The sequence below is a fragment of the Rattus norvegicus genome, chromosome X (genome assembly GCF_036323735.1).
Source record: "Rattus norvegicus strain BN/NHsdMcwi chromosome X, GRCr8, whole genome shotgun sequence".
Classification (NCBI taxonomy): domain Eukaryota; kingdom Metazoa; phylum Chordata; class Mammalia; order Rodentia; family Muridae; genus Rattus; species Rattus norvegicus.
This window is the reverse complement of record NC_086039.1, coordinates 108,388,845-108,412,887: the sequence shown is the minus strand read 5'-3', so window position 1 is coordinate 108,412,887 and position 24,043 is coordinate 108,388,845. Positions and strand designations below refer to the sequence as shown.

The 24,043-nt window shown below is 36.1% G+C and overlaps 1 protein-coding gene across 3 annotated transcripts in view; it reads left to right on the top strand.

Annotated features, from left to right (window-relative positions):
- Positions 1-18,565, top strand: part of Rbm41 (RNA binding motif protein 41) — a 54,647-nt gene extending 36,082 nt beyond the window's left edge. Inside the window, exons 5-7 of one of the 3 annotated variants that reach the window (XM_039100061.1) lie at positions 300-703; positions 12,166-12,313; positions 14,123-18,565. In XM_039100061.1, the coding sequence (XP_038955989.1) occupies positions 300-703; positions 12,166-12,313; positions 14,123-14,289 (719 nt within the window). In that variant the 3' untranslated portion in view covers positions 14,290-18,565. Of the gene's footprint in view, positions 1-299; positions 9,642-12,165; positions 12,314-14,122 lie in introns of those variants that run through there. The other 2 variants (NM_001109420.1, XR_010061244.1) reach the window with 2 other exon arrangements.
- The last annotated feature ends 5,478 nt before the right edge of the window (positions 18,566-24,043 follow it).

The window sequence follows — 24,043 nt, the reverse complement described above, 5'->3', positions numbered from 1 at the left end:
TGGTTCTGTTCTTCAAATGTCCTTGTGAATTAGAGGTACGTATGAGCTGGTGGTTTCTGGGTGCCTGCCTTCCTCTGCCCTGGATTGGCCTTGCTTCAACTGGACAGTCTTAAGATACATACACATGCTCACATGTACACACACACATACACACATGCACAGGTATTTGCTACATGTTATAAGGACCTTTCCTAAAAGAGTTTCTGTATCTGAGATCCAGAATTTAATTTTTACTAATTTTTAAAAAGTTGTACTGGGGAGGCTTTGTAGAACTTCCATATCTCTTTGTCTTGATCCAGATGAACCCCCAAAGAAGAACAAAGGTGATCCCATGAACAACCTGGAAAGTTTTTACCACGAGACTATAATGAAAAAACGTCTTGAAGAGTTCCAACTTTTGAGAGGTGAACCCTTTCCTTCCCACTCACTGGCCTCAGCTGCATCAGTGAGTGATAGTGGCACAGCTGAGAGCCCATCACTCCTCCAGGACAAGGGAAAACAGGCAGCACAGGGTAAAGGCCCCAGTCTCCATGTGGCAAAAGTTATTGATTTTCCACCTGAGCAATGTTGGACTGGGCCTAAGAAGCTGAAGCAACCAATAGAATTTATCCCAGAAGATGAAATCCAGAGAAATCGTTTGTCAGAGGAGGAGATCCGAAACATTCCTATGTTTTCTTCATATAATCCAGGGGAACCAAACAAGGTATAGGCCACATTGAGGAAACGACCTGGGTTGTTTCCGCTTTCATTTACCTCTACCTAACGCAGCATTTTAAAAATACTTTTGCTTACACCAAAGATTCTGACACAGGTTCAGCAAGTGATTTTGTCTGTCCTTGACCTTAACTGTCATGTTCTGCATACTATTTAAGTAGTCTATCTCCTAGCATGTTCTGTGTGCCTTTTTTAGGTTCTAAAGTCCCCTTAGAACTTTGAAAATAGCATAATGAGACTTACTCATCTGCACTAGTATCTCTGAATTAGATAGAGGAAACATAACCACCCACTTTTTTAGTGATTAATCATCCGGTTGTGGATAGTGTTCACAGCACAAGTCCTTAAAGCATTAATTTTAGAAAACAGAATGAAAATAATGATAACAGCCCCTGATTTAAAAACCATGGAGAGAGGGCTGCTAAAGTACTTTGACTTTCTGATATGCTACTCCTGGTCCAAGAGCAGGTAGCTTGGCGTTCATCTACTTTAGTCTGTGCTATTACTGACTAGCTCATGGATAAATTAGGAAATAGCCATATTCTTAGCTAGGCATGTTTACAAAGATTTAATAGCTTGTCATATTTGCTTAGTTTTAAAAATTACTAGTGTATTATGGATATGCCTGAAGAATTTCATGCATTCATCAATCCCATTCTTCCTTCTAACTAGGTTTATCCACTATTTTGAATTTGCTAGGTCTGTTCCTATGGGTATTTTTATGTATTTATTATCTAAAACTTTATACAACTGTTCCAACTGAATAACTAAATTTACTTTGTTTTTCTTTATGGTTTGAGAACAATATGCATTTGGTAGAACCTCTACTCTGTATTTTGAATTTTTGTTTTTATTTTTGTCAAGCTAGCAATGTACATTGTGCTGCTATGGTACTTTATTGAGAGTCTGAGCAGTGTAGTGACCTGCAGCTCATAGTCAGCTACATATTGTGAGGGGAAAGTACTAATACACTCCATAGATTATGTATATTAAGTGTACTTCCAACTTAGGATGTTTTCAAGTTAAATAGGATTTATCAAGACCTGACTCCATCTCTGTTTTTTTAATAAATTTATTTATTTATTTATTCAATTTATATTCCAATATCAGCCCTCCTCCTCCCAATACCCCCACAGCTCCTCCTCCCATTCTCATGCCCTTCTCCTCTGAGAAGGGGAAAGCCCTACCCTGGTACATCAAGGACATGACCCCACCTTAACTGCAGGTATGTCTTAGCTATTCATAAATATTCGTAGATATTCATAAATATCTGTTTTATACATTTTGAAACTATATAGATAATGTCATACTTTACATATTTTTCTTACTGTTTTAGCTCAATGTACCCAATATATAGAATTCCTTGTATCATTAGAAATAAAATGTTTAAATAGAACATATTTCTATAATAGAATACTAATTCGCTTCTCTATTTTCTTGATTTGTTTCCTCTCATTATTTTACTACTACAGATAAAGTTGTGACATTGTTATGCATATCTTTTTGTCACCACTGGAGACTAAACCTAGAACCTTGTGAATACTAGGCAAACTTTACTGTTGAACTATATCCATAGACTTCTTTGTCATGTTTTATGTTGAGACAGGATTCCACTAATTGTAGGAGCTAATGCTAAACTCATTCTGTAGCCAACTAAGCAAGAACTTGTAATCTTCCTGCCTTGGCTTCAGAAATAATTGATATTCTAAGCATAAATCACTAGACCTGGCTTATATAAATCTCTTTCTGCCCGTGTACCAAACATTCCTCCTAGACAGTATTTTTCAAACTTAAGTCACAATTCATAGTTCACACCAGTATGGTTTTATTTTTAAGGAAATGGATAGAAGAATAGAATAGAATAGTGTAGAGTAGAATAGCAGGTGAAAGTGTATCCCACACAATTATTTCACACAGTTAATCACTTTCTTAAAATAAATTTTGTGCATGCATATATGTTAGGATGAAGTAGTAGTATATGTAGGCTACAGTTTTTAATGCAGTTTTTCCGGTAGGTCTCAGACAAAATATTGGGAAATATATCACTCTCTTGTGATGTTTTCATATCTTAATATTCATCAAAATCATGTGAAGACATTATTAAAACATAGATTGCTGGACTTCCCACAAGATTTTTGACTTAGTAGATCTGGAAAGTGTGAATGTTTGCATTCCAACATGTTCCCAGGAAACGCTGACACTTGGTCCAAGAGTGGAATTTTTAGACTTGACTTTCTAGGTTGCCTGTCTAGGAATGAAATTACCATGGTAGAGGCTGTCCGTGTCTTCCTCCACCAGCAGCACTAGTACCATTACTCTTCCCCTCCTCTTCGTCCTTTCTTTTTCTTTTCTTTCACTTTCTTTTCTTTTGAGACAAAGTTTCTCTGTGTCACCCTGACTGTTCTGTAGACTGGGCTAGCCTCAAACTCACAGAGAGCTACCTGCCTCTGCCTCCCTAGTGCTGGGATAAAGGTATGCACTGCTACTGCCTGGCTAACGAATATTTCAGTGATTCCCCTCACATCTTAACCAAGATTTTATATTAGACTTTTAATTTTACCTAATAGTTTAGAAAGGTAATTTATTTTTATTTTTGCAAATTCCTCATTTCCAGTAAAGATAGACTATGTATTTTTACATTTATTGGCCCTTTTCCTACCCTCTGTGAGCTAGCTTTCTGTTTCTTTACCCATCATTTGATATTCCTGCCTTCTGTACTTATTTATAAGGATTATTTTTCATTTTTTAAAGATTTATATTTATTTTTAATTGTGTGTGTGTGAGCGAGAGGAATGTGTAAAAGGGGGAAAGAGAGAAGGGGAAGGAGGGTGTAAGAACGAGAACAAAGAGTGATTTGGACTATTAATTTCTGAGTGTCTTTTTAACTTAATGGCAGACTTCTAGCCATACATCCAGGAATCTAAGAGAACATTAAGCAAGATGAATATCAAAAATTACACGTAAGCATAATATAGTCAAACTGCAGAAATACAAGACAAGGAAAAAGGGAATACTTTATATAGGATCAAAGAGAATTGCATCAGACTTACCAAAAGCAAGAAAAAAATATAATGAAATATTCATGTTTAGAGAGAAAAACTCCTACCCACATAGAAGTTTATGCAGAAAACTTACCCTTTCACACCAGTTGTAGCAAAGTAACTTTTCTCAGACAAACAAGAATGTAAAGAATTTGTCACAAAGTTATACTCCAAAGTCTAAGAAAATTAGACAGATTAATAATTCAGATCTATGTAAAGGAAGAACACAGGAAAAAGAATACACAAAGATAAGATAAAATGATTTTCTCATTCTCTAAAACAGAAGCAGAAAGGACACATTTTATGAGACAAGACTTAGCTTATTATAGAAACCAGTTAAAAATATTACAATAAAAGAAAATTGCAACCTATCTTATGCATAAAGCAAAAATCCTAAACCAGAACATTTTTAATGTTATAATGAAATTCATTATTATTATATAATTAATATATGCTAATGAAAGCATTAATGTGTTCTTTTTAGTGTTTTTTTCAAAAGATTTATTTATTTCATATATGTGAGTATACTGTACCTGTCTTCAGACACACCAGAAGAGGGCATCAGATCCTATGAGATGGCATTAGATGGTTGTGAGCCACCATGTGATTGCTGGGATTTGAAATCCGGACCTCTGGAAGAGCAGTCAGTGCTCTTAACCACTGAGCCATCTCTCCAGCCCTTTTTTTAGAATTATTTATTTATTTTATGTATATAAGTACACTGTAGCTGTCCTTAGACATACCAGAAGAGGGCATCAGATCCCTTTACAGATGGTCGTGAGCCACCATGTGGCTAGGATTTGAACTCAGGACCTCTGGAAGAGCAGTCAATAATCTTAACCACTGAGTCATCTCTCCAGCCCTAGTGTTTTTATTTAACTCAAAATATTAGAAAATAAAATTCAATAATGTATAGAAATAATTACGTATCATTATCAACAGACATCCAAAGCTGGTTCAACATTTGGAAATCAAATATAGTCTACCATATCAAATAGACTAAATAAGAAAAATCATGTGTTTCATGTGATATAGAAAAGCATTTGCAAAATGCCTTAACATTCATTCATGTTTTAAAACTTAGTGAACTCAACGCCCTGGGTTCGGTCCCCAGCTCCGAAAAAAAGAACCAAAAAAAAAAAAAAACAAAAAAAAAACTTAGTGAACTATGAAAAGAGGAGAATATCCTTAAGTTAGTGAAGAATAGCTACAATGCCGTGCATCATGTCTGATAGATAGTAAAGTAGATATTTCCCCCTTTGGTTCAGAACAAAATAAGAATGTCCTCTTTACCCACTCCTTTTTGAGAGCATGCTGGAAGTGTTGTCCAGTGTATTAAGACAAGGAAAGGAAATTGAAAGTTCATGGATTAGGAAGAGAAAAAACAATAATACTGTTCACAGGTAATTTTGTCAAAAATCCCAAATAATTAGCCAGAAATCTAGCAAACTAGAACCATTAAGTAAGAATAGTTTGGATCATGTAAGCCTTCTCTATAAAAAGTCAGGTTTCTACCTCTATATAGGAAATAAAGAATTAAAGTTTTTAGTTTAAAATATTTAGTATTGCAAAAGAAAAATAAAATATTTAGATGTAATTTTATGAAAACATATGGGATCTACATGCTAGGAAACTGAAAATAATGAAAAAAAGAAAAATGGTAAATTCAGAAATAATTTGGATGCATAGATTAAAATTTGGATATTGTTAAAATACCATGCTTTTCCAAGTTGGTCTGTGGAGTCCACACAACCCCCCCCCCAAATATTGGCAAGCTAATTGTATATTAAGAAACAGATTCTAAGTTTATATGGAAAGAGAAAAGTTACAGAATATCCAACAAATACTGAAGAACAACATTACAACTGATACTACCTACCTTCAAGACTTAACTATAACCTAATATCTTATGGCATTGGTGGAGAAAAGCAAGTGGGTCAGTGGAGCAAATCAGAAGCCTCAGAATTAGGTCCATACACATATACTCAATTGAACTTTGACAAAGATAATTCAATGCAGAAATGATAGTCTTTTCTACAAATGGTTCAAGAACAACTGGAGATCTACATTCAAAACTCGGCACACACCTTTCCTCTATTATAAAATCTCATTGAAAGTGTGCCAGAGAGTCATGGACAAAACAATAACCCAAAACATTTAGAAGAAAATGGGGAAAGAAATCTAAGTGGCCTTGTTTTTGATGATGTGCTTTTTACCCAAAGCACAATTTAGATAAAAAAAATTGATAAATTATAATTTGTTCAAATTACAAACTTTTCTGAGAGATATTTTAAACTATACAAAAAGACATACCATAGATTAGAAAAATATATTTCAAAGCACACCAAATGTAACAAAGCATTGTACTTAGACTACGCAAAGAACTCCTAAAACTTGACAATACTGAAATGAACAGCTCAATTTAAAAAGTGGTCAAGAGGTAAGACTATATGGCTCATCAGAGAAGAAGCCTGTGAATTCAATCTTACCATGTTACCAAGGTACTGTAACATGAAATGATGAGATACAATTAAACTCCCAGTTAAATAACTAAAACTCATAAAACTGACAATACCAAAAGCTTTTGATGATTTAGAGCAACAGGAATATGTAATCATTGCTGGAGGGAGTATAAAATAGGACAACCTCTTTAGAACCCAGTTTGAATGACTCTTAAACAAAGCATAACATTGTTTTCCCGTATGATATAGAATTTACTGTTATTTTTCAACTGTATTAAAAACCTGCATGCAAGCATGCATGCATGCATGCATACATACATACATACATACACACACACATACATATATACATATATACATATATAGATACGGAATGTGGATGTTCATAATGGCTTTATTCATAATTGCCAAAGTAGAACTAATCAAAGTGTCCTCCAATTAGATGAATTGGGCAAATGAATGTAATGAAATATAATTTAACAACAAAATGATTTAAGGTATCAAGCCATATAAAGACATATACAAACTTTAGATGCATAATCGTAAACAAAAGATGCTACTATGAAAATAAAACATTCTATTATTTCATTCTGCAATATTCTAAGAAACTCAGAATGATAGGTATCAAAATGATAGTTGATTAACAAAAGTATAAGAGCAAAGAGAGAATAAGTGAAGCATAGGGCATTTTTAGGAGAATAAAATTATTCTGTGTGATACTGAAATACTGAAGGCTAGCTATACGTTTGACAAAATATATATAACTACATAGTATAAAGAGATTCTTAATGTATACAAATATTTAAAAATAATTTAAGATGTCAGTGACTTTTAGGAAAGAATAAAGATTATAAAAGGAGAATCTTGTTGTGTTACAGTTATATATGATAATCTCACTAAAGGAATAGGAGAAACAGTACTGACCTAAGTGGCTTTGGAAATGTGTAATCTATAAGACTAACAGCAAATGGGAGGTGCATATAAGGGCCATGCCCTGGTTGCTAAGGCCCTGTGTCCTGGTTAACAGTATTGATACTGCATCATTAAGTAAATGTTGGAATTTGTAGATAAATAAAACGGAGGAAATTAAAATGACCCATGTGGTAGTAGCTTAACTGTGAATTCATATTTAACTTAATACAGACACAGATAATTCACATGTAGAAGTATTTATCTGGGTTTATACACAGTTTAATATGGACATGTTTTTCCTCTTTGAGTTGAGCAAGCCCCAATGAAACAAATCCTGTCTTGCTCAGGATGGATTACTTCTAATACCATTCTCTACTAAATGTAACAATAGAGTTTTGGCAAAATAAATGGCTGCACCTATTACTCAGGCAGGAAATATACAAGATTATTAGCCTTGTACATCTTTCTCTATGAAAAGTAAAATAACAGCATAAAACACAGGGACTGAAGGAGAATTCCAGTAATTGAAGCTAGAACTATCTCTGCAATAAACTAAACAAATTAACTTTGAACAGTGATTTAAAATATAGAATATCCGTCTGTGTGCAGGTGCTAAGAATTAAAAAATTGAGAAAGTAAAGAAGAAATAAATCTTAGAACATAATTCCTTGATGCTTAGTTGTAAGCAGCTTGTGTTGATTTGTTTCCCAAGAGTACAATATGGAAAGGAAGATGTAACTTTATTTTTTCAACATCTATTTTTAATGATGGTACTTAAATGCTTTAACTTCCCTTTTAGCCCACCACCCACCAGAGGTAGTGGAAAAAGAAAGGATATAGGGGAAGTGGACCTGTTTAGAAATGTTCTTTGGAGCAAATCCTATCTGTATTGTCAGGAAATTAGCAGTTCAGTTCACAGGAGTCAGCAGCTGCAGCTCCAACCATTTACAAACACTTCATGTTTATAATAGCAGTTTGGTAGAATTAGGATAGCAAATATGAATCAGCAGCCTTGGCTCTACCTAGCAGAGAAAGCCGGGCCTCAACCTTGTTCAAGTCAGCAGGTGGGACCAGCAGGAATGCCAGAAGTTCTCAGCTGTGCATCTCTCATTGAAGTGAAGATCAGTGAAGACTAGGGACCAACAACCTTTGCACAGCTAGTTGTACCAGCAAGCCAAGCTCAGTCCCTGTCACTGTCCCAGAGTCCTATTTATATCCTCCAAACATCACATGTCCTCAACGGATCTTGCCTCAGCATGTGCACCTGTCATAGCTGACATCACTCTGCCAATCATCCTGAGTCCACTGAAGTGGCAAGAAACTGCAGCAGACCACCAGAAGTTTTTTGGTGTGTTTCTTTCTATCGAGTCCCAACAAATAGAGCTCAACTACACAGTGTAAGGCAAACCAATACATGCCTGTTGTTAGCAAAGAATCCTTTATCACATGTCCTTTCACATGCTTGCTTTATCAGAACATCCTTCCTCCTGTGTCTGCTTCCACCAAATGTTCCTTCATGAGTCTGTCTTAGTCTTTCACCTGTGTTGACTTCAGGAAAACACTCCTTCATGTGTTTGTCCCAGCAAAACATTATCCAACACAACTAATTTTCCAAAGAACTCTTAACTTTTCACATCAGGAAGACAAGCAAGTAATGGAGAAATCTGACCAACACTACCTCAGTCAGGTAATAAAAGTCAATATCACCAGTCATAAATCAATGATGTTAGTATTTCTGCTGATACAGTGTGACCAAAACTGAACTCTTCTGGTATAGTTTTCTTCTCAATAATTCATTGTTGCAGTCTAACGTTAAAAAAAATCAACAGAAAAATTCTAGTATTGATGTATCCTATTAAAATATCTGACCAGCATTCCTAAAGTTTTCAAGATTGTGAAAAATTAGAACAATCTAAAAAATTGTCAAAAGGAGCTTAAAGTTACATGATAACTGAAAGAAATACAGTAGCCTAAATGATGTCTTAAGCAGAAAAATAACATTAGGTAGCAACTTAGAAAATCTAAATAAACAATGGACTTCTGTTAATAATAATGTAACAGTGATTTATTTATTAAAACTAATATACTAATATAAGATCAAAAAGTCAGAAACTAGATATGGAACATAAAGACATGTTAGTCTCCAATTTTCTATAAATCTAAAATTGTTCCAAAAGGTAAAGTCAAATTTGCAAAGCTTTTTAAAGGGATGGCTACAAATGAATTTTGGGCATTGGGTGTACTCTTAAGTCTCACATGCTTTTGTGTAGTTAAGTGTTAGAGCTAAACACTACTTGTTAGTAACTTTAATAATCTTTAATGTAGTTTTTCATCTATTTCAGTGACTTTATCAGTCTTTTCCTGTCATCTTTTTTGTTCTAATGGGAATTCTTTTCTTTTTTGTAAAGTTACTTTTTAATTTAAGCTAAAAATATTTAATTATTTTTTTTTGCTCTCCCATTCTTTTTGTATTATGTTTAGAGTCCATTGCCTTTTCCTTCCTAAGAAAAATGTAAGTATCCAAAGCACTATCATAGGCTTTAGCATGGTGTTAGATACCAGCCTTGTAGGCTTCTTATCTTCCATGAGCAAACAACTCCCCCATTGTCCCTTCCCAGCTCCAACAACTTACCACCATTATACGCTTAGCTTCAATGAGTTAGACTACTTAAATATTTGTCTAATATGAAATAACATATAATTTGTCCTCCTGTCACTTAACATATACTCTTAGAATTTTATGTGTTGTAGCATATAATAGTGTTAGTGAAAAAATGTACAATTTTTACCTCAAAAAAGCATAAGACAGTTTATTCTTGAGCCAAATATCAGTGACTATGGCCTGGTAACACAGATTTAGGTTACCCCACAGTCTGTGTTAAACATGGTAACAGTTTCATGAAATAAAAGAAAAACAAAACCATAAATTAGGGTAATTTCAAGTACACTGGTGACATCGTCATACAGTAGGTGGTTACAGCAAATTGGAGATATTTCCGCTCTGGGCTTCATACGCGGTCTGATGACTTTCTCAGTGTTTTGGTGGGTGGAAGCTGGTGATCTGTTAATACATTTCAACGATTCACTTGTTAATCACAAGTATGTTGGGTCAGACAGTGGTGAGCAAGGAATGGAGATTTGGGGTGGCTAAAGATAGCCCAAGGTAATTAATTGTAATTAGGCCCCAAGCTGTGTTATCCCGAACTCTCCACAGTCATTGAAGTTCTAATTAGTTTTCAGCCTTTCACAGGGTTCAACATAATGCATGGTTTCTTTCCAGAAAATCTCATTCATAATAGGATTTTTCCTTTTAACGATTAATATTCTAGTCTATGTATATGCTGCCTTTTCTTTATCCACTTGTCAGTGGACGTTTCCTTATATTTTTCATTTTCCTCTGTATTTTCTTTGCGATTACTATATATAAAATGATATTTTAAGCTGATGATATATAAGTTAAGTAACATAGGATATTATTTTGTTCTATTAAAATTTCAATAGCATTCTATTACTAATTGATCGAGTATTTTTTCCAGAATATTATTACAGGTTGGTTTTTGTTGGGTTTTAGTTGTTCTCTTCATGGTACTGTGTTTTCTCTCATTTGCCTCTTTGCCTCTGTTTTCTATCTTTCATAGTAGAAGCCTTTTTCCTGTGCCTGATTATGCCTGTCCTTATTTCTGAGTAAGGATTGCAAAGTTGTTCGGAAACCCTGAAATTATGGCCTTTGTGTAGTTTGAATCCAAGGTCATGTTTTATAATCCCAGCACTTAGGAGGCTGAAGCAGGAGGATTGAGAGTTCTAGGCCAGCCTGTGGTATATAGTGAGCCTCTGTCTCCAAATGACAATAAGAAAACAGTTAAAAACAAGGACCCATTTGTTGGAGGACTTCTCTACTCCAAATCACTATGTTTGTGTTTCCCTGGGGCTTAGTTCCCCAAGAGAAGACTGCCCTTATGTTTTCTTACAAAAAAACAGGAAGGGTTCTAGTGGAGGAATGGTAGTCAGGTCATGAGTGTTCCTAGTATTTAATATGCATTTTTCAGTCTCCTTGCTTTCAGAAACACTACTCTTGACCTCGGCTATATAAGACGTTCCACATTTTCTGACAATTAACCTTCATATTCTACCAGGATTGGTGAGTTGCCCTACTTGCAGAGGGGTTAAAAATCCCTCATTTTGCAACTGCCTTCAAATTACCATCTTCATTTCAACATTAATCTAATCACATCTACTTCCAGAGCTCCCCAAAGCTCTCAATTCTTGAAGTGTTTGTGGATGCATTCTTTCTTATTTTTGTATTTTATATATTTATTTAATTTTTAAACAAGATATCACTATGTTGTCCAGACTGGACTCTTGTCCCAACTTAGCCTTCCTAGTTGGTAGAGTTACAGGTTTTCACCACTGTGCTGACTTCTGAATTATTTATTTATTTATTTATTTATTTATTTATTTATTTATTTATTTATTTTGTGCGTGTGTGTGTGTGTGTGTGTGTGTGTGTGTGTGTGTGTGTGCATTTATAGACGCTACAGGTCAGTGTCATGTGTCTGCCTATGTCGCTCTCCACCTTCTACTTTTTTGAGATAGGCTCTCACTGAGTTCAGAAATCATCAACTGGCTAGCCTGGCCAGCCAGCAATCTCTAGGAATCCACCTAGCTTTTTAACATGGGTTACCAGCAACTTAAAATCACTTTTACCCACAGAGCCACCTCCCTAGCCCACTCCTGACTTATGAAGACTTTAAAAGAAGATTGCACGTGTTCTTGGATTCCCATCCTGTGGATTTCCTATTGAGCCTTCTTTGGTGTGTTTAGTTCCTACTCAACCATCGATTTTGTACCTTCCAGAATGTTGTTGCTGTTGCTTTCTTTCTTGGTTCTTTCTAACCTTGTTGGTTTTAGAATTTACTGGAGATAATAACATTAGATGACTGTTCAGTCTCCCATCTTTATCTGAAAGTAATTCAAGCCATAATGAAAGGGTTGCTTTCCTCATGTGATTATTTTTGTCACCTCTCAATTTGTATTAGGTGCTATATCTGAAGAACCTTAGTCCTCGGGTGAAAGAAAGAGACCTTATCTCATTATTCGCTCGATTCCAGGAGAAAAAAGGACCACTCATTCAGTTCCAAATGATGACTGGACGCATGAGGGGACAGGCTTTCATCACCTTTCCCAGTGAGTATCTTCATCAAGGTAGCCACTCTATTGTAGCATCAGTACATGAGAAACCACTTCTTACCTCACTGAATTACATTAGAACCTTAGCACATGGAAGGGGGCCAGGAAGGAAAATATATTTCCAGTATTCCTTGATCTTCCTTCCTATACTTGCTTCCTGTTTCCTGTGGATGCTACACAAGCACCTTACCCTAGTGTCCTCAGTTTTGCCATTTTGACATTTCCTTCCTACCCTACCAGTATTCATTTATTTCTGTCGCAGTGCTGCTTCTACTCTGTATTACAGTAGAATTATTCACAGTTAGTGTGTTGGCATTGTGATAAGAAGACATATCTTTTTCTCATATTTCTTTTATTTAGGACTAAGTGATTTTAAGCTAATTAACTCATTGCCAATTCATAATTGTTGGAAGATAATACATTCTTCCAAATATCACTTGCATGTCATTACATGCTCTAATCAAAGTGCAAGAAAAATACAGTAATTTTGATCTTAGTAAGCTAGCCAGTATGTCTTCAGCATGAAGAAGCTACTAGGATCTATACCTCCCATTGCCTCTAAACTGTCATTGTAATACTCTGTAACTTTTATGTGGGCAAGTGACTTTACAGGAGAATTGCTGATCTTATCCCCCTTGCTTTCATATAACCTTATACTGTCTTTTCTATCTCACTGAAGGTTTGTAGATTCTTTGTACCCATGGTTTTCAGTCTTTTGAAGGGAGAATTCCATTAAATTTGAAAACAAATTTCATGTATTCTTACAAAATATATCTAACCTTCTAATTGAAAGATACACAATACAAAGACTTTAACATTTGTATATGTACGTGTTTGTAAAGTGTATGTGTGTATATGCTCATGTGTGTGTTTGTGTGTGTATGCACATGTATGTGGTGGTTAGAAGCTAACCACAGTGTCTTCTTCAGCTGCTCTTCCACCCTAATTTTGTCACTGATCTTAGAGCTCATGGATGTGGCCCAGCTGGCTGGTCAGTGAGCAACAGGAACTCGCTACCTCCCTAGCTCTAGGGTTGCCCATGCCTGCCTCCACGCCTGGAATTTCATATGGGTACCAGGGATCTGCGCTCAAGTTCTCATGCCTTCATAGCAAGCCTTTTACTTCTAGAACCATCTCTCCTGTCCCTGCTTTATACTAATAAATTTGTAGCTATTTTACTAATCCTAATAGCTATAGTACACACTTGAAAATTTGGTATATATCTGAGACGAAATGATCTCAGTCTAATGGCACTTTCTACTTATAATTCCACAGACTCTACTCCAAAATCTAGCCCCTTCTCATTTCTTACATATGATCCCTGATACCCATATGCTGAATATTCCTGTTCTGTACTATATATTCTCAGACACACATTTTTATATACCTGCAAGAAAAGTTCACTATCCCCCACCACTTTCTTTCTAAAAGAAAACAGTAGCTAAGTGTGTTCAATAGTGTGGTACCTTCTTTTATTTGTGTAACAATTTAAAAAATTTTGCTTCCTGTATCTATAATCTATCTAAGGTAAAGTCATGTTTATAGTTAGGTTTAACTTAGACGTTTTAAATATACTCCTTATGTATCCTTATATCTTTGAATCAAATGTACGTTTTGAGGGTCTTTTGTCACTATTATTACACAGTAATTTAATCTTGCTAACGTATATAAATTGGGGATTGTGGACAAGGCAAAACATCAGACATCAGTATGATTTTTATAGCAAACAAATCACAATTAAACCTGTAATATAACTGAGTGATTGAGCTCTATATAATTTGATGCATTTTTCTTATTCTTTTCCAGATAAAGACATAGCATGGCAAGCACTGCACCAAATTAATGGATATAAACTCTATGGGAAAATATTGGTGATAGAGTTTGCGAAGAGCAGAAAGCAGCAGTCAGCTGCTCAGTGCGCTCCGCTTATAGCATCTGCTACAGATGGCAGAGCAGAAATCAATGGTAGCTAGAAACCCATATCAACCCACATGTACATGCACATTGGAATATATGTATGTAGTATGTATGTATGTATGTAAATATACACTCAGATGATTTTGCTTTTATCATAATCTTAGATCAAGAATGTGTGTATTCTTAAAAATTTGTTGAAAATAGAAGAGGAAATATTAGAAAGACAGAAATTAGGACAATGGCCTCAGCATTTGGAAAGAATTGATAAAAATACATTCTATAATTAAATACTGTATAGCATCAAAAAGATTATATAAAATTGACAATATCCTGAGTGAAAAAAAATAATAATGAAACATTCTATATGTCAGATAATACTCTGAGTATTAAGATCATGTGAAAACCTTTAATTCTCAGGAAATATTACATAGGACTGTTCCTCAAGATTCCAAAAATTCTTTAATAGTTTGTAGTCTTCAGTGTTTAGTCCTAGACATAAGACTTTTTCTAGGACTGTTTCCTGTATACAAAGTTTTAAAAGAAACCCAGTGTTAAAATAACTATTTACTAGAACTCAGACTGTATTTTGTCCGAACTTTCAGCAGTTTCAGTAGATAGATTCATAAGTTTTATTTATTTATTTATTTAATGATTGCTTCCACACTGTTTTCAGAGTCCTCAAAACCATATGTATTACTATAACATCTTTTAAATATTGGTAATCTCATGATACGATTGAGTTCCAAACAGTACACATTTAACATGGAGTACCTGCCTAATATATGTTAAATATTAGGTACATGAACTTTCAAGAGGAATGAAGTAGCATATATACTAAAGGGACAAGGAAAGAAAGTGTTTTAGAAGAAAGTCAGCCTGCCTCAAATCCCCTGGTGATTTGTTTAGAGTCATTGAAGAATAGGAACCTAATATGGTTTAGATGGTAGAACCAGCTTTGGAGTTAGACCTGTGACCCTCAAAGTCACCCATGTTTACCACCCTGAGCTTAGAAAGTCACTTAATCTGAGCCTAATTTATCTCATCCATAAATAGTAACATTGCTTCTCACCTCCCTGGTTAAATGAGATTATACTATCCAAGGTAAGGAAAAAGGGGAAAAATGAAGGAACTCTAAGGAACTTCCACTAAGTACATCAAACAACATATAATAAGAATCCCATTCAAAAAGGGAGAAGGAAGCATAAAAATACTGCAAAAGGATGAGTAAAATGGCTCAGTGAGTAAAGGCATTTGCCACCAAACAGGAAGACCTGAGTTCAAACCGTAGGACCTGCCAATAACAGGGCAAAAAGGATAGGAGCTAATGCTGAAGTTTCTCTAAAAATAGTGCGAATCCATAGGAACAAAGAAAACAAAAGGGAAATAGTGCGAATCCATAGGAAGAAAGAAAACAAAAGGGAAATAGTGTGAATCCACAGGAAAAAAGAAGACAAAAGGGAAATAGTGCGAATCCACAGGAAAAAAGAAGACAAAAGGGAAATAGTGTGAATCCACCGGAAAAAAGAAGACAAAAGGGAAATAGTGCGAATCCACAGGAAAAAAGAAGACAAAAGGGAAATAGTGTGAATCCACAGGAACAAGGAAGACAAAAGGGAAATAAGGTGGCTAAATTTTACAAGGCTGTAAACCTAAGTTAGGTTCCTAAAAGTCACAGAATTGTATTGGTAATTATACTGCACTGTTAGCCCTGGAATGTAGAAAGTCTGCATGGCCGTCATACCCTAAAGCATGAGGAAGAGGGAAAAGGAAACACAAACAGTAGACATAAAGATCCATTCTTTGTTTAAAAGGTCAATGTTTTAGGATGTGAGAATTTTAATCACGTAACTACAGAGCCACCACATAACCTGATGCAAGGTAGCGAAGTCAAGAGTGAAAGGAGAAACTGGTGGATGCCTAGTGTTTCCTTCCTAAACAAGGAAGTAGCCAGCTTCAACACTGGGGATAGCCAGCTTCAACACTGGGTGCTAGATAGATTCGAAAGACAGCTATAGAACATTCTACCCTACACTAGAATATATATTTTCACCCTATGTATACGAAACATCCTTAGGCTAGATCATGAGCTGAACCGTAAAACAAGCCTTAATAAATACAAATAGACTAAAATAATCTCAAACTTGTGCTCTTCCACATGGGAGGAGGTTACAAATCAGTGACAATAAATTGGGAAACTCCCAAATAAGTGAAAATTAGTGATATCTAAACACCAAGTCGGTGAGGAAAAAAACAGAGAAGCTGGAGAAATGGCTCAGTGCATAGGTGTGCTTACCTCTCTCGCTGAGCACCTGCGTTTGAGCCCCAGCATCCACACTGGGTGGTTCCCAGCTACCTTTAGTCTATGTGGGGCATGCTTAGAGATAAGCCTATGAAACGAGAAGAAAGATCATGGAACTGATTCAGTTCCTATCCTAAGCCATAGCTAGGATAGAACCTAGAACAAACACAACTGGGAAACCACGCAAAATGCATGAGAAGAATACAACAGAGAAAATGCAGTGAATCCAAGCAAGGAACTGGTAGACCTTTTACTACATATAGCAGGACAAGGTAGACTATAATTATTAGAATGGGAAATAAAGGAGGGAACATTGCTACTGACCTTGGAAAAATAAAAGGTGAATAAGGGAATATTATTATACTCATGTGTCAATAAATTAACTTACTGAAAATAAACAAATTCCTGAAAAGATAAAGTACCAAGAGCCAAGTATAAGAAGCCAAAATAAACCTAATAACAAAGATTAATAATTAACAAGACAGATAAGCCACAACAATACCCATACTTAGGTTGCTTTTGATTTGATTTCTAGAATTCTACTAAATGTTTAATCAAACAGTAATCCAATCTCTTCACAAGCTGTTTATTTAAAAAACAGGAGACATTTCTGAGATATAGTACTGCAACGTGGGAGAAATCTGAGAGCACGTTCGGGCAGAGAAAGCAGTCACTGATAGTGACACATTGTACAAGTCCAGACATATGTTGAGTACAGAGTTGGATTTAAAAGTACATATATACGTAGTGATAAATGGTAGGCAGGGAAAACTAGACTGTATAGGAATTCTTTGCAAGTGGATGAAAATGTTCATAAATTGCATCAGTGGTTATAGAATGATGAATATAGTAAGTGGGTGAATGTCATGGTATGTGAATTAAATCTCAGAGAAATTCAAAACCATAGGAATGTGGACATTAGGCAGATGTCCACATGTTAACATGAGTGACTTCTAACTTACGGCACATCCATTTCGGAGGGTATTATGAAGCCATTCAAACAGTAGACTACATCTAGGAATATATTGTGACCTGTACTCATAGTCAAGATTTTATATTAAGTTATAAACTAAGATACATGTATGTATGTATGTATTATGTATGTATTATGTATAAGATGTATGTTAACTTTTTAAGCAAATAGTTCATGTGTATAGTTTATAGAGATAATTTCAAAACAAGCGTAGGAATGAAATAGGAAATGTATATAACAGGCTGTAAACCTTCCGCAAGTGGCTCGGTGCGAGCTCAAAGCAAACCCCCTCAACCTTGTAACCATTTTCAGGTGGCAGGTTTCGAGTGCTTTTTACCTTTTTCACTAGTTTTTAATTAAAGTAATTTTTAAATATTCTTACAAACACTCAGCTTCCAAAATATCCGTCAGACCTACTCTGAGGCTTTCTGACTTTACTCAGGACAAACTTCCATTCATTTGCTACATTGCTCACATGAATAATGCTCCAATTTTTCATAGACTCTAAGGGATGGAAAGGGAAGGATCCTGGTTACAGCCTCCTGCACATGTTACCCTGAGATACACTTCTCAGCCAGGTTTCCCAGAAGGGACTGCTTCCTCTCAGGTGGGAAACCTTACCTCCTCTTTACTAGACCTGCAGACCACTTCAAAAATGGAGAAAATCTACTAGAGGATACCTTTCACCTGGTGCAGAGATCTAGAAACTGGTGTATCCAGACAACAAAATTCTACTCAGCAATAAAACTAAGGAACCATATATGCAACAACTTGGATAAATCTGAAATGTATCTTGCTAAGTAGAAGAAGCCAGACTCAAACGGCTGCTTACTGTTCTATTTCATTTGTGTTTTCTGGGACGGACGAAGCAATAAGGCAGAAAAAGCAGTAGACACCAAGTTTTGGCACAAGGGATTTTTTTTTAATAATAGGAACTTTCTGTGTGATATTTATTGTTACAATGTATATGTGTTTGTTAAAACTCCGAGAATTATACACCAAAAGACTGAATTTTAATGTGTGAATTTTTTAAAATAAAAGTAATTTTTAATGAAATAAAGATTTGGAGAGAGAATCATTTCATTAACTAGTTTAAGGATCGTATGGTCTCTAATTGCTGCAGAAAACCCAAATTCACCATCTTTCTCTTTTGCTTCTCATAGGTGAGCCCAAGACAGTAAAGAAAAATCTCTTTATTAGTTACTTTTCTATTGCTGCAGTAAGCATCATAAGCAAGGTAACCCGTAGAAGGAAGTGATCTGTCTGGGGCTCACAGTTTTAGAACAAGTCACCCTTGTGGCAGGAAGAGTGACACAGAAGAGGTAGCTGAGATACCACATCCTGATTCATAGACTGGAAGCAAAGAAGCACTGTGGATTGGTTAGTCTTTTTGAAGCCTCGAAGCCCACCCCCAGTGAAGCACATCCTCCAATAACGCCCTTGTAACCCTTCCCAGATAGGTTCACCAACGAGGAGTCAAGTATTCAAGCCTGAGCCTCTGGTGGCTAATCTCATTCAACCACTGATCTCTACAGCTAGAGATCACTCAAGAATATTATACTTACTGAACATGCATGAGGCCCTAGGTTCAATCCCCAGTACTGCCTAAAATTTAAATTTTAAAAATCTGATCCAGATAAGTGGTCCCACCCAAGCTCTTCACATTGTTGGTGGTGCCATTTTTAAAGCTGGTCCTCCTCTCTTAGTTGTTTGACATACTAATTGTCTCTAGAAACACCCTCATGGAAACATCTCAAAGTGGGCTTTAGTAAACTCATAGAAGCATCCTTTTGTCTGCAAGTGAGCGGCTCTGTGCCTTGACACCTGGGAAAGGTGGAAGGACAACTTTTCAGCATCGGTCCTTATCTTGCCGTCTTGTTTCAGGATAGTTGGTCTGTGCACTTGTGCAGGCTGTCCTGTCTGCTTGTTGTGTTGTAGAGAGACACCTGTGCTACTGCAGCCGTACACTCTGGGGTCCTGGTGCCGGTATCAGCTTGCAGAGCAAGCACTCTGTGTCTTCCCAGTTCCTATGAATGTGTCTTTATTCACCTGGCAACAGAAGTCTTAGCAGAATCCTTACAAGCAATTAGAGGTAAATCAGGTTTTCACAACGCTACTGTAAAAAGGTTCTAACAATAGTCAACAAAGCTATCTTTTACAAATGAAGGACAGAGAGAAAGATGGTCTCAGACGATGGCTGAACTAATGTATGCCCCCCACATCTGTCCTACAAAAAACCCTTCAAACTGAGAAATACTAGTTTGTAAGAAGGAAACATGGGAAGGAATAAATCTCTCTGGTAGGAGTGAATATCCAAATCTTGAATGTCCTACTATTATGAACATGGTGCATAAAGCAGTCATATTTTTAAGATGGTGAATAAAAAGCCAACAAACTTAACTAATAATTCCAGTACTATATTAAAAGACAGATACAAAAGATCTAAAGTGGGATATTGATTAGAATGTGGGACAGACTGCCATGTTCACGGTGACACCTTTCACAAGAGCTAAGAGATGAAATTCAGCGAGGTAGGTACTAATGTATAGATGAGGGAAATACGGTAAAGGCTGATGAGATGCTTCCATGGACAGCACATAAATACTGAAGACCTGACTTGAATTCCTAGGGCCCATGACAAAAGGAGAGAAATGGCTCCCACATGTTGTCTCCGACCTCTACATACAAACCATGCAATATATAAACTCTTATCAGAGCAAGAAACATCTCTCCTATTTTTAGTTTGTAGAATTCTATAAGCAACTATTACTGTTCTCTGTTGGGGAGGGAATCTTCATGCCTGAATTATTTTAATGCAAAACAGAATAAAAAATCAGTTAATTGGCATACTTAGTTATGTTGAGAGTGGGAGTTTCATTTCTTCATCTTTAACTAAAAACTCCTGTGAGGTAGAAACAAATATCACACACAGTCAGTTGTATGTTTGCATTGTGAGAAACAGACAAGTTTGTCATTCTGCTTGGAGCTGTGGGACCCCAAATCCTTTGGAAATGAAAAAGTTGAGAGAAAGAATTGCCAATAAAGACACTACTTCTTAAGGCTGGGGGAAAGCGATACCGTTGGGAGGATAGGAGGAGCAGAAGGGCACCAGAAGGACAAGTGTGTGGGCAACTGGAAAAGATGTTTGTCCTGTTGTTTAAAGTAACCATAGCAGTGGCTTTGGAGTTATGCGTAGAATTGGATAGGACACCAGACAGGAGCAGATAATGGAACTTTTATTGTTTTTAATTTATGAAATGGGGAGGTATGAATTGGAGATGAACTGAAGAATCATAATTTCTAAATCAGGATTTCTCAACATTAACTATTAGCTGTGGTAGAAGATAATTCTCTGTTCTTTATGTCTGTTCTCTGTGTAGGTAAAAGTGTCCCTAACCTCTTTTTAGTAGATGCCAATAGTGCCACCCCACAAGAGTACAAAACGTATCTGAAGATAGAGCCAAAAGCCATGTAGGATGGCAACATCACCCATGTTTGAGAACTGGAACAGTGTTTCTCAACCTGTGGGTCACAAGTCCTTTGGGAGTTGAACGACCCTTTCATAGGTGTCACCGAAAACTATTGGAAAACAGGTGTTTACATTATGATTCATAACAGTAGCAAAATTACAGTTATGAAGTAGCAATGAAAACAATTTTATGTTTGGGGGGTCACAACAACATGAGGAATTGAATTAAGGGTTGCAGCATTAGGAAGGTTGAGAAGCACTGGTCTTGAATAAACACTAAAATCATAAAAACACAGCATAAAATATTTTTAAAGGACTAAGAATTGTAGAAGTAAAAAAAAAATTAACCCCAAATAACATCGGATGGTGGGATAAGAAGAATAAAGGAATTATGGACAAAATACCCTAACGTAAGAGCTAAAATGTTAAGCCAGAGAAAAATTGGGAGAACACTTGAAGATGCAGAAATAGGCAGTGGTTTTCTGGAAAGGATGCCAACAGCATGGGGAATAAGGCCAAGAGTTGACATACGGGACTACAGGAAATTAAAAAGCTTCTCTATAGCCAAGTAAACAACTCCCAAAGTGCAGACACAACTCACAGAATGGAAAGGGGTCTTTGCCAACTGCACATCAGGTAGAATTATTGTCTGGAATAGGTAAAGAACTGTAAAAAAAATCAAACAGCAAAGAAAACAAATCAATCTATCAATAAATGGGCCAATTAACTAAGTGGACAGTTCTCCAAAGAATACAACAGACAATGCATATATAAAGAAATATTCAATATCTTCAACCATAAGGGAAATGAAATTTAAATCTTCATTGAGATTCTCATTCCAGTCAGAGTGGTTGTCATCAAGTAAATAGATAACAACAAATGCTGGGGAGAATATGAGGGAAGAAGCGTCCTTAGATACTGCGTATGAGAATGTAAGCTTGTCAAGTCATTAGGTATGTGCATTTCTTAAAAACTAAAAATGCAATGACCATATGACCCAACTGTATTACTCTTGGATCTGTACCCAAGGGCTCTAAGTCAGCTTACAAGGGATAGGTGTGCATATCTGTGTAGTAATGCACTATTCACAATAAGCAGCAAATGGAACCAGTCTAGATATTCAGAAACAGATGAGTGCATAAGACAATGTGGTGCAGTATACACAGTGTGTATGTGCAGATGTGTAATTCTGTGTGTGTGTCTGTGTTATGCAAATACAAGGTGGGGGAGAGAGAGAGGGAGGGAGGGAGGGAGGGAGGGAGAGAGAGAGAGAGAGAGAGAGAGAGAGAGAGAGAGAGAGAGAGAGAGAGAGAATGAATCTTAAAGGGAGGAAGGAAGGGGAATGAAATTACAATAAGCCACATAAAAGCATAAGGGTGAATTAAGGCAGGGGGAATGAAGGGAACCATTAGGGCAGGCAAGAGCCATGACAGAAGGCAATTGGGAATGGGATGAATTTGAACATGGTGTAATGACCCATGTGTATAAAGATGCCATGATGACACTCATTACTTTGTAATCTAACTTTCAACATTAATTTTCAAATTGCAAATGATATTTTCCAGGTTCTAATACATATACAGATAAAGAGTACCCCACTGCCTTGTGAATAGTGTCTATCTGTTCTGCTTACCTTGGAATTGCACAGCAGGTTTCCATCCTGGAAACATGGCTTCCTCAAAACCAGTGTTGAACAGGGAAGAGAATAGATTGACTGCTTACTTGGCTTCTCTAAAGGCTTTTGCTGATTTCCAGAATTCTGATGACATCATTTCTGACAGACGTTTTAGATTGGTTACTTGTTTATTTCTTTCAATGTTTGCATGGAATTGGTTATTTAGAGCTATCTCTTCTGTCATTTTGCTCACATCTGAAGAATTCCTTCTTGATATTTCTTGATTACCTGAATGGCCGGTGATATATTTTTGTGGTCTTTGTTTGTCTGCAAATATTTTCCTTGCACGCTCATTTTGAAATATAATTTGCATAGTAATAGGATACCATTTTCTTTCTTCTGGTTCTCTAGCTATGTTGCTTGTGTTGTTTTCCATGAAAAATGTTCTGCTGTGCTTATCTCTGTTCCTCTGTTAGTAATGGGATCTCTGGCTGCGTTTAAGTTTTTTCCATTTATCCCTGGTTTTAAGCAGGTAAAATATGTCTTGATGTATTTTCCTTCATATTTCCTGTGCTTGCGATTCATTGAGCTTTTGAGATTGATAAATTTGTCATCATATGGTTTCTGTGATTATTTCCTCCAGCATTTTTTCTGTTCTCACATTGAACTCTATCGTAGTCCGTTTTACGTTGTCTTACATAAGCCAAACGATGCTTCAGGAATTTTTTCACCCCTTTTTCTCCTGTATTTCAGTAAGGATTTTTCTATTGCTGTTTTCAAATTTGCTAATCTTTCTGCTGCAATATGTAATCTAGTATTATTCATAAGTAGGAGTATTTTTCATCTCATTGGCTTCTTCTATGTCTTTTAATTTATTCCCTTTTATCTTTGTCATGGTTGTATTTTTACACTCTCTTTAATGTCTCCTCATTTTACTGGATACCGGCCATCCTGACCTTTCATTGGTGAATGATGAATTTTTAAAATTGATTCAATTTTTAAAATTTTTTCCTACGGTAGTATTAAATTAATTTCATTTTGTGTTGTACTTCTGAGGCTTGCTTTTAAACTTTATTTGGTTTGAGTCTAAAGCTGTTTTTTCCCCACTACTGAGGTAATATGTGTGTGGGCACTGAAACTTATAGCATGGAATTATGGAGAACAGCAAAGTATTCCTTAGCTCAAAAGAATGCTAAAAGTTGCTCTCTCTATTTCTAGTTTTTCTTTCCAACCCTACCATCTCCCAGCTTAGGTAGTTCCATGGGTGGTTGAACAAAAATCCTAGTGCCCTCTGTGAGATACCTTTTCATGAGTTGTTGGCCCTGAAATCAATACTAGCATATTCAACAAGTGGTGCTGGCTCAAGTGGAGGTCAGCTTGTAGAAGAATGCAAATTGATCCATTCTTATAGCCTTATATAAAGCTCAAGTCCAAGTGGATCAAAGACCTCCACA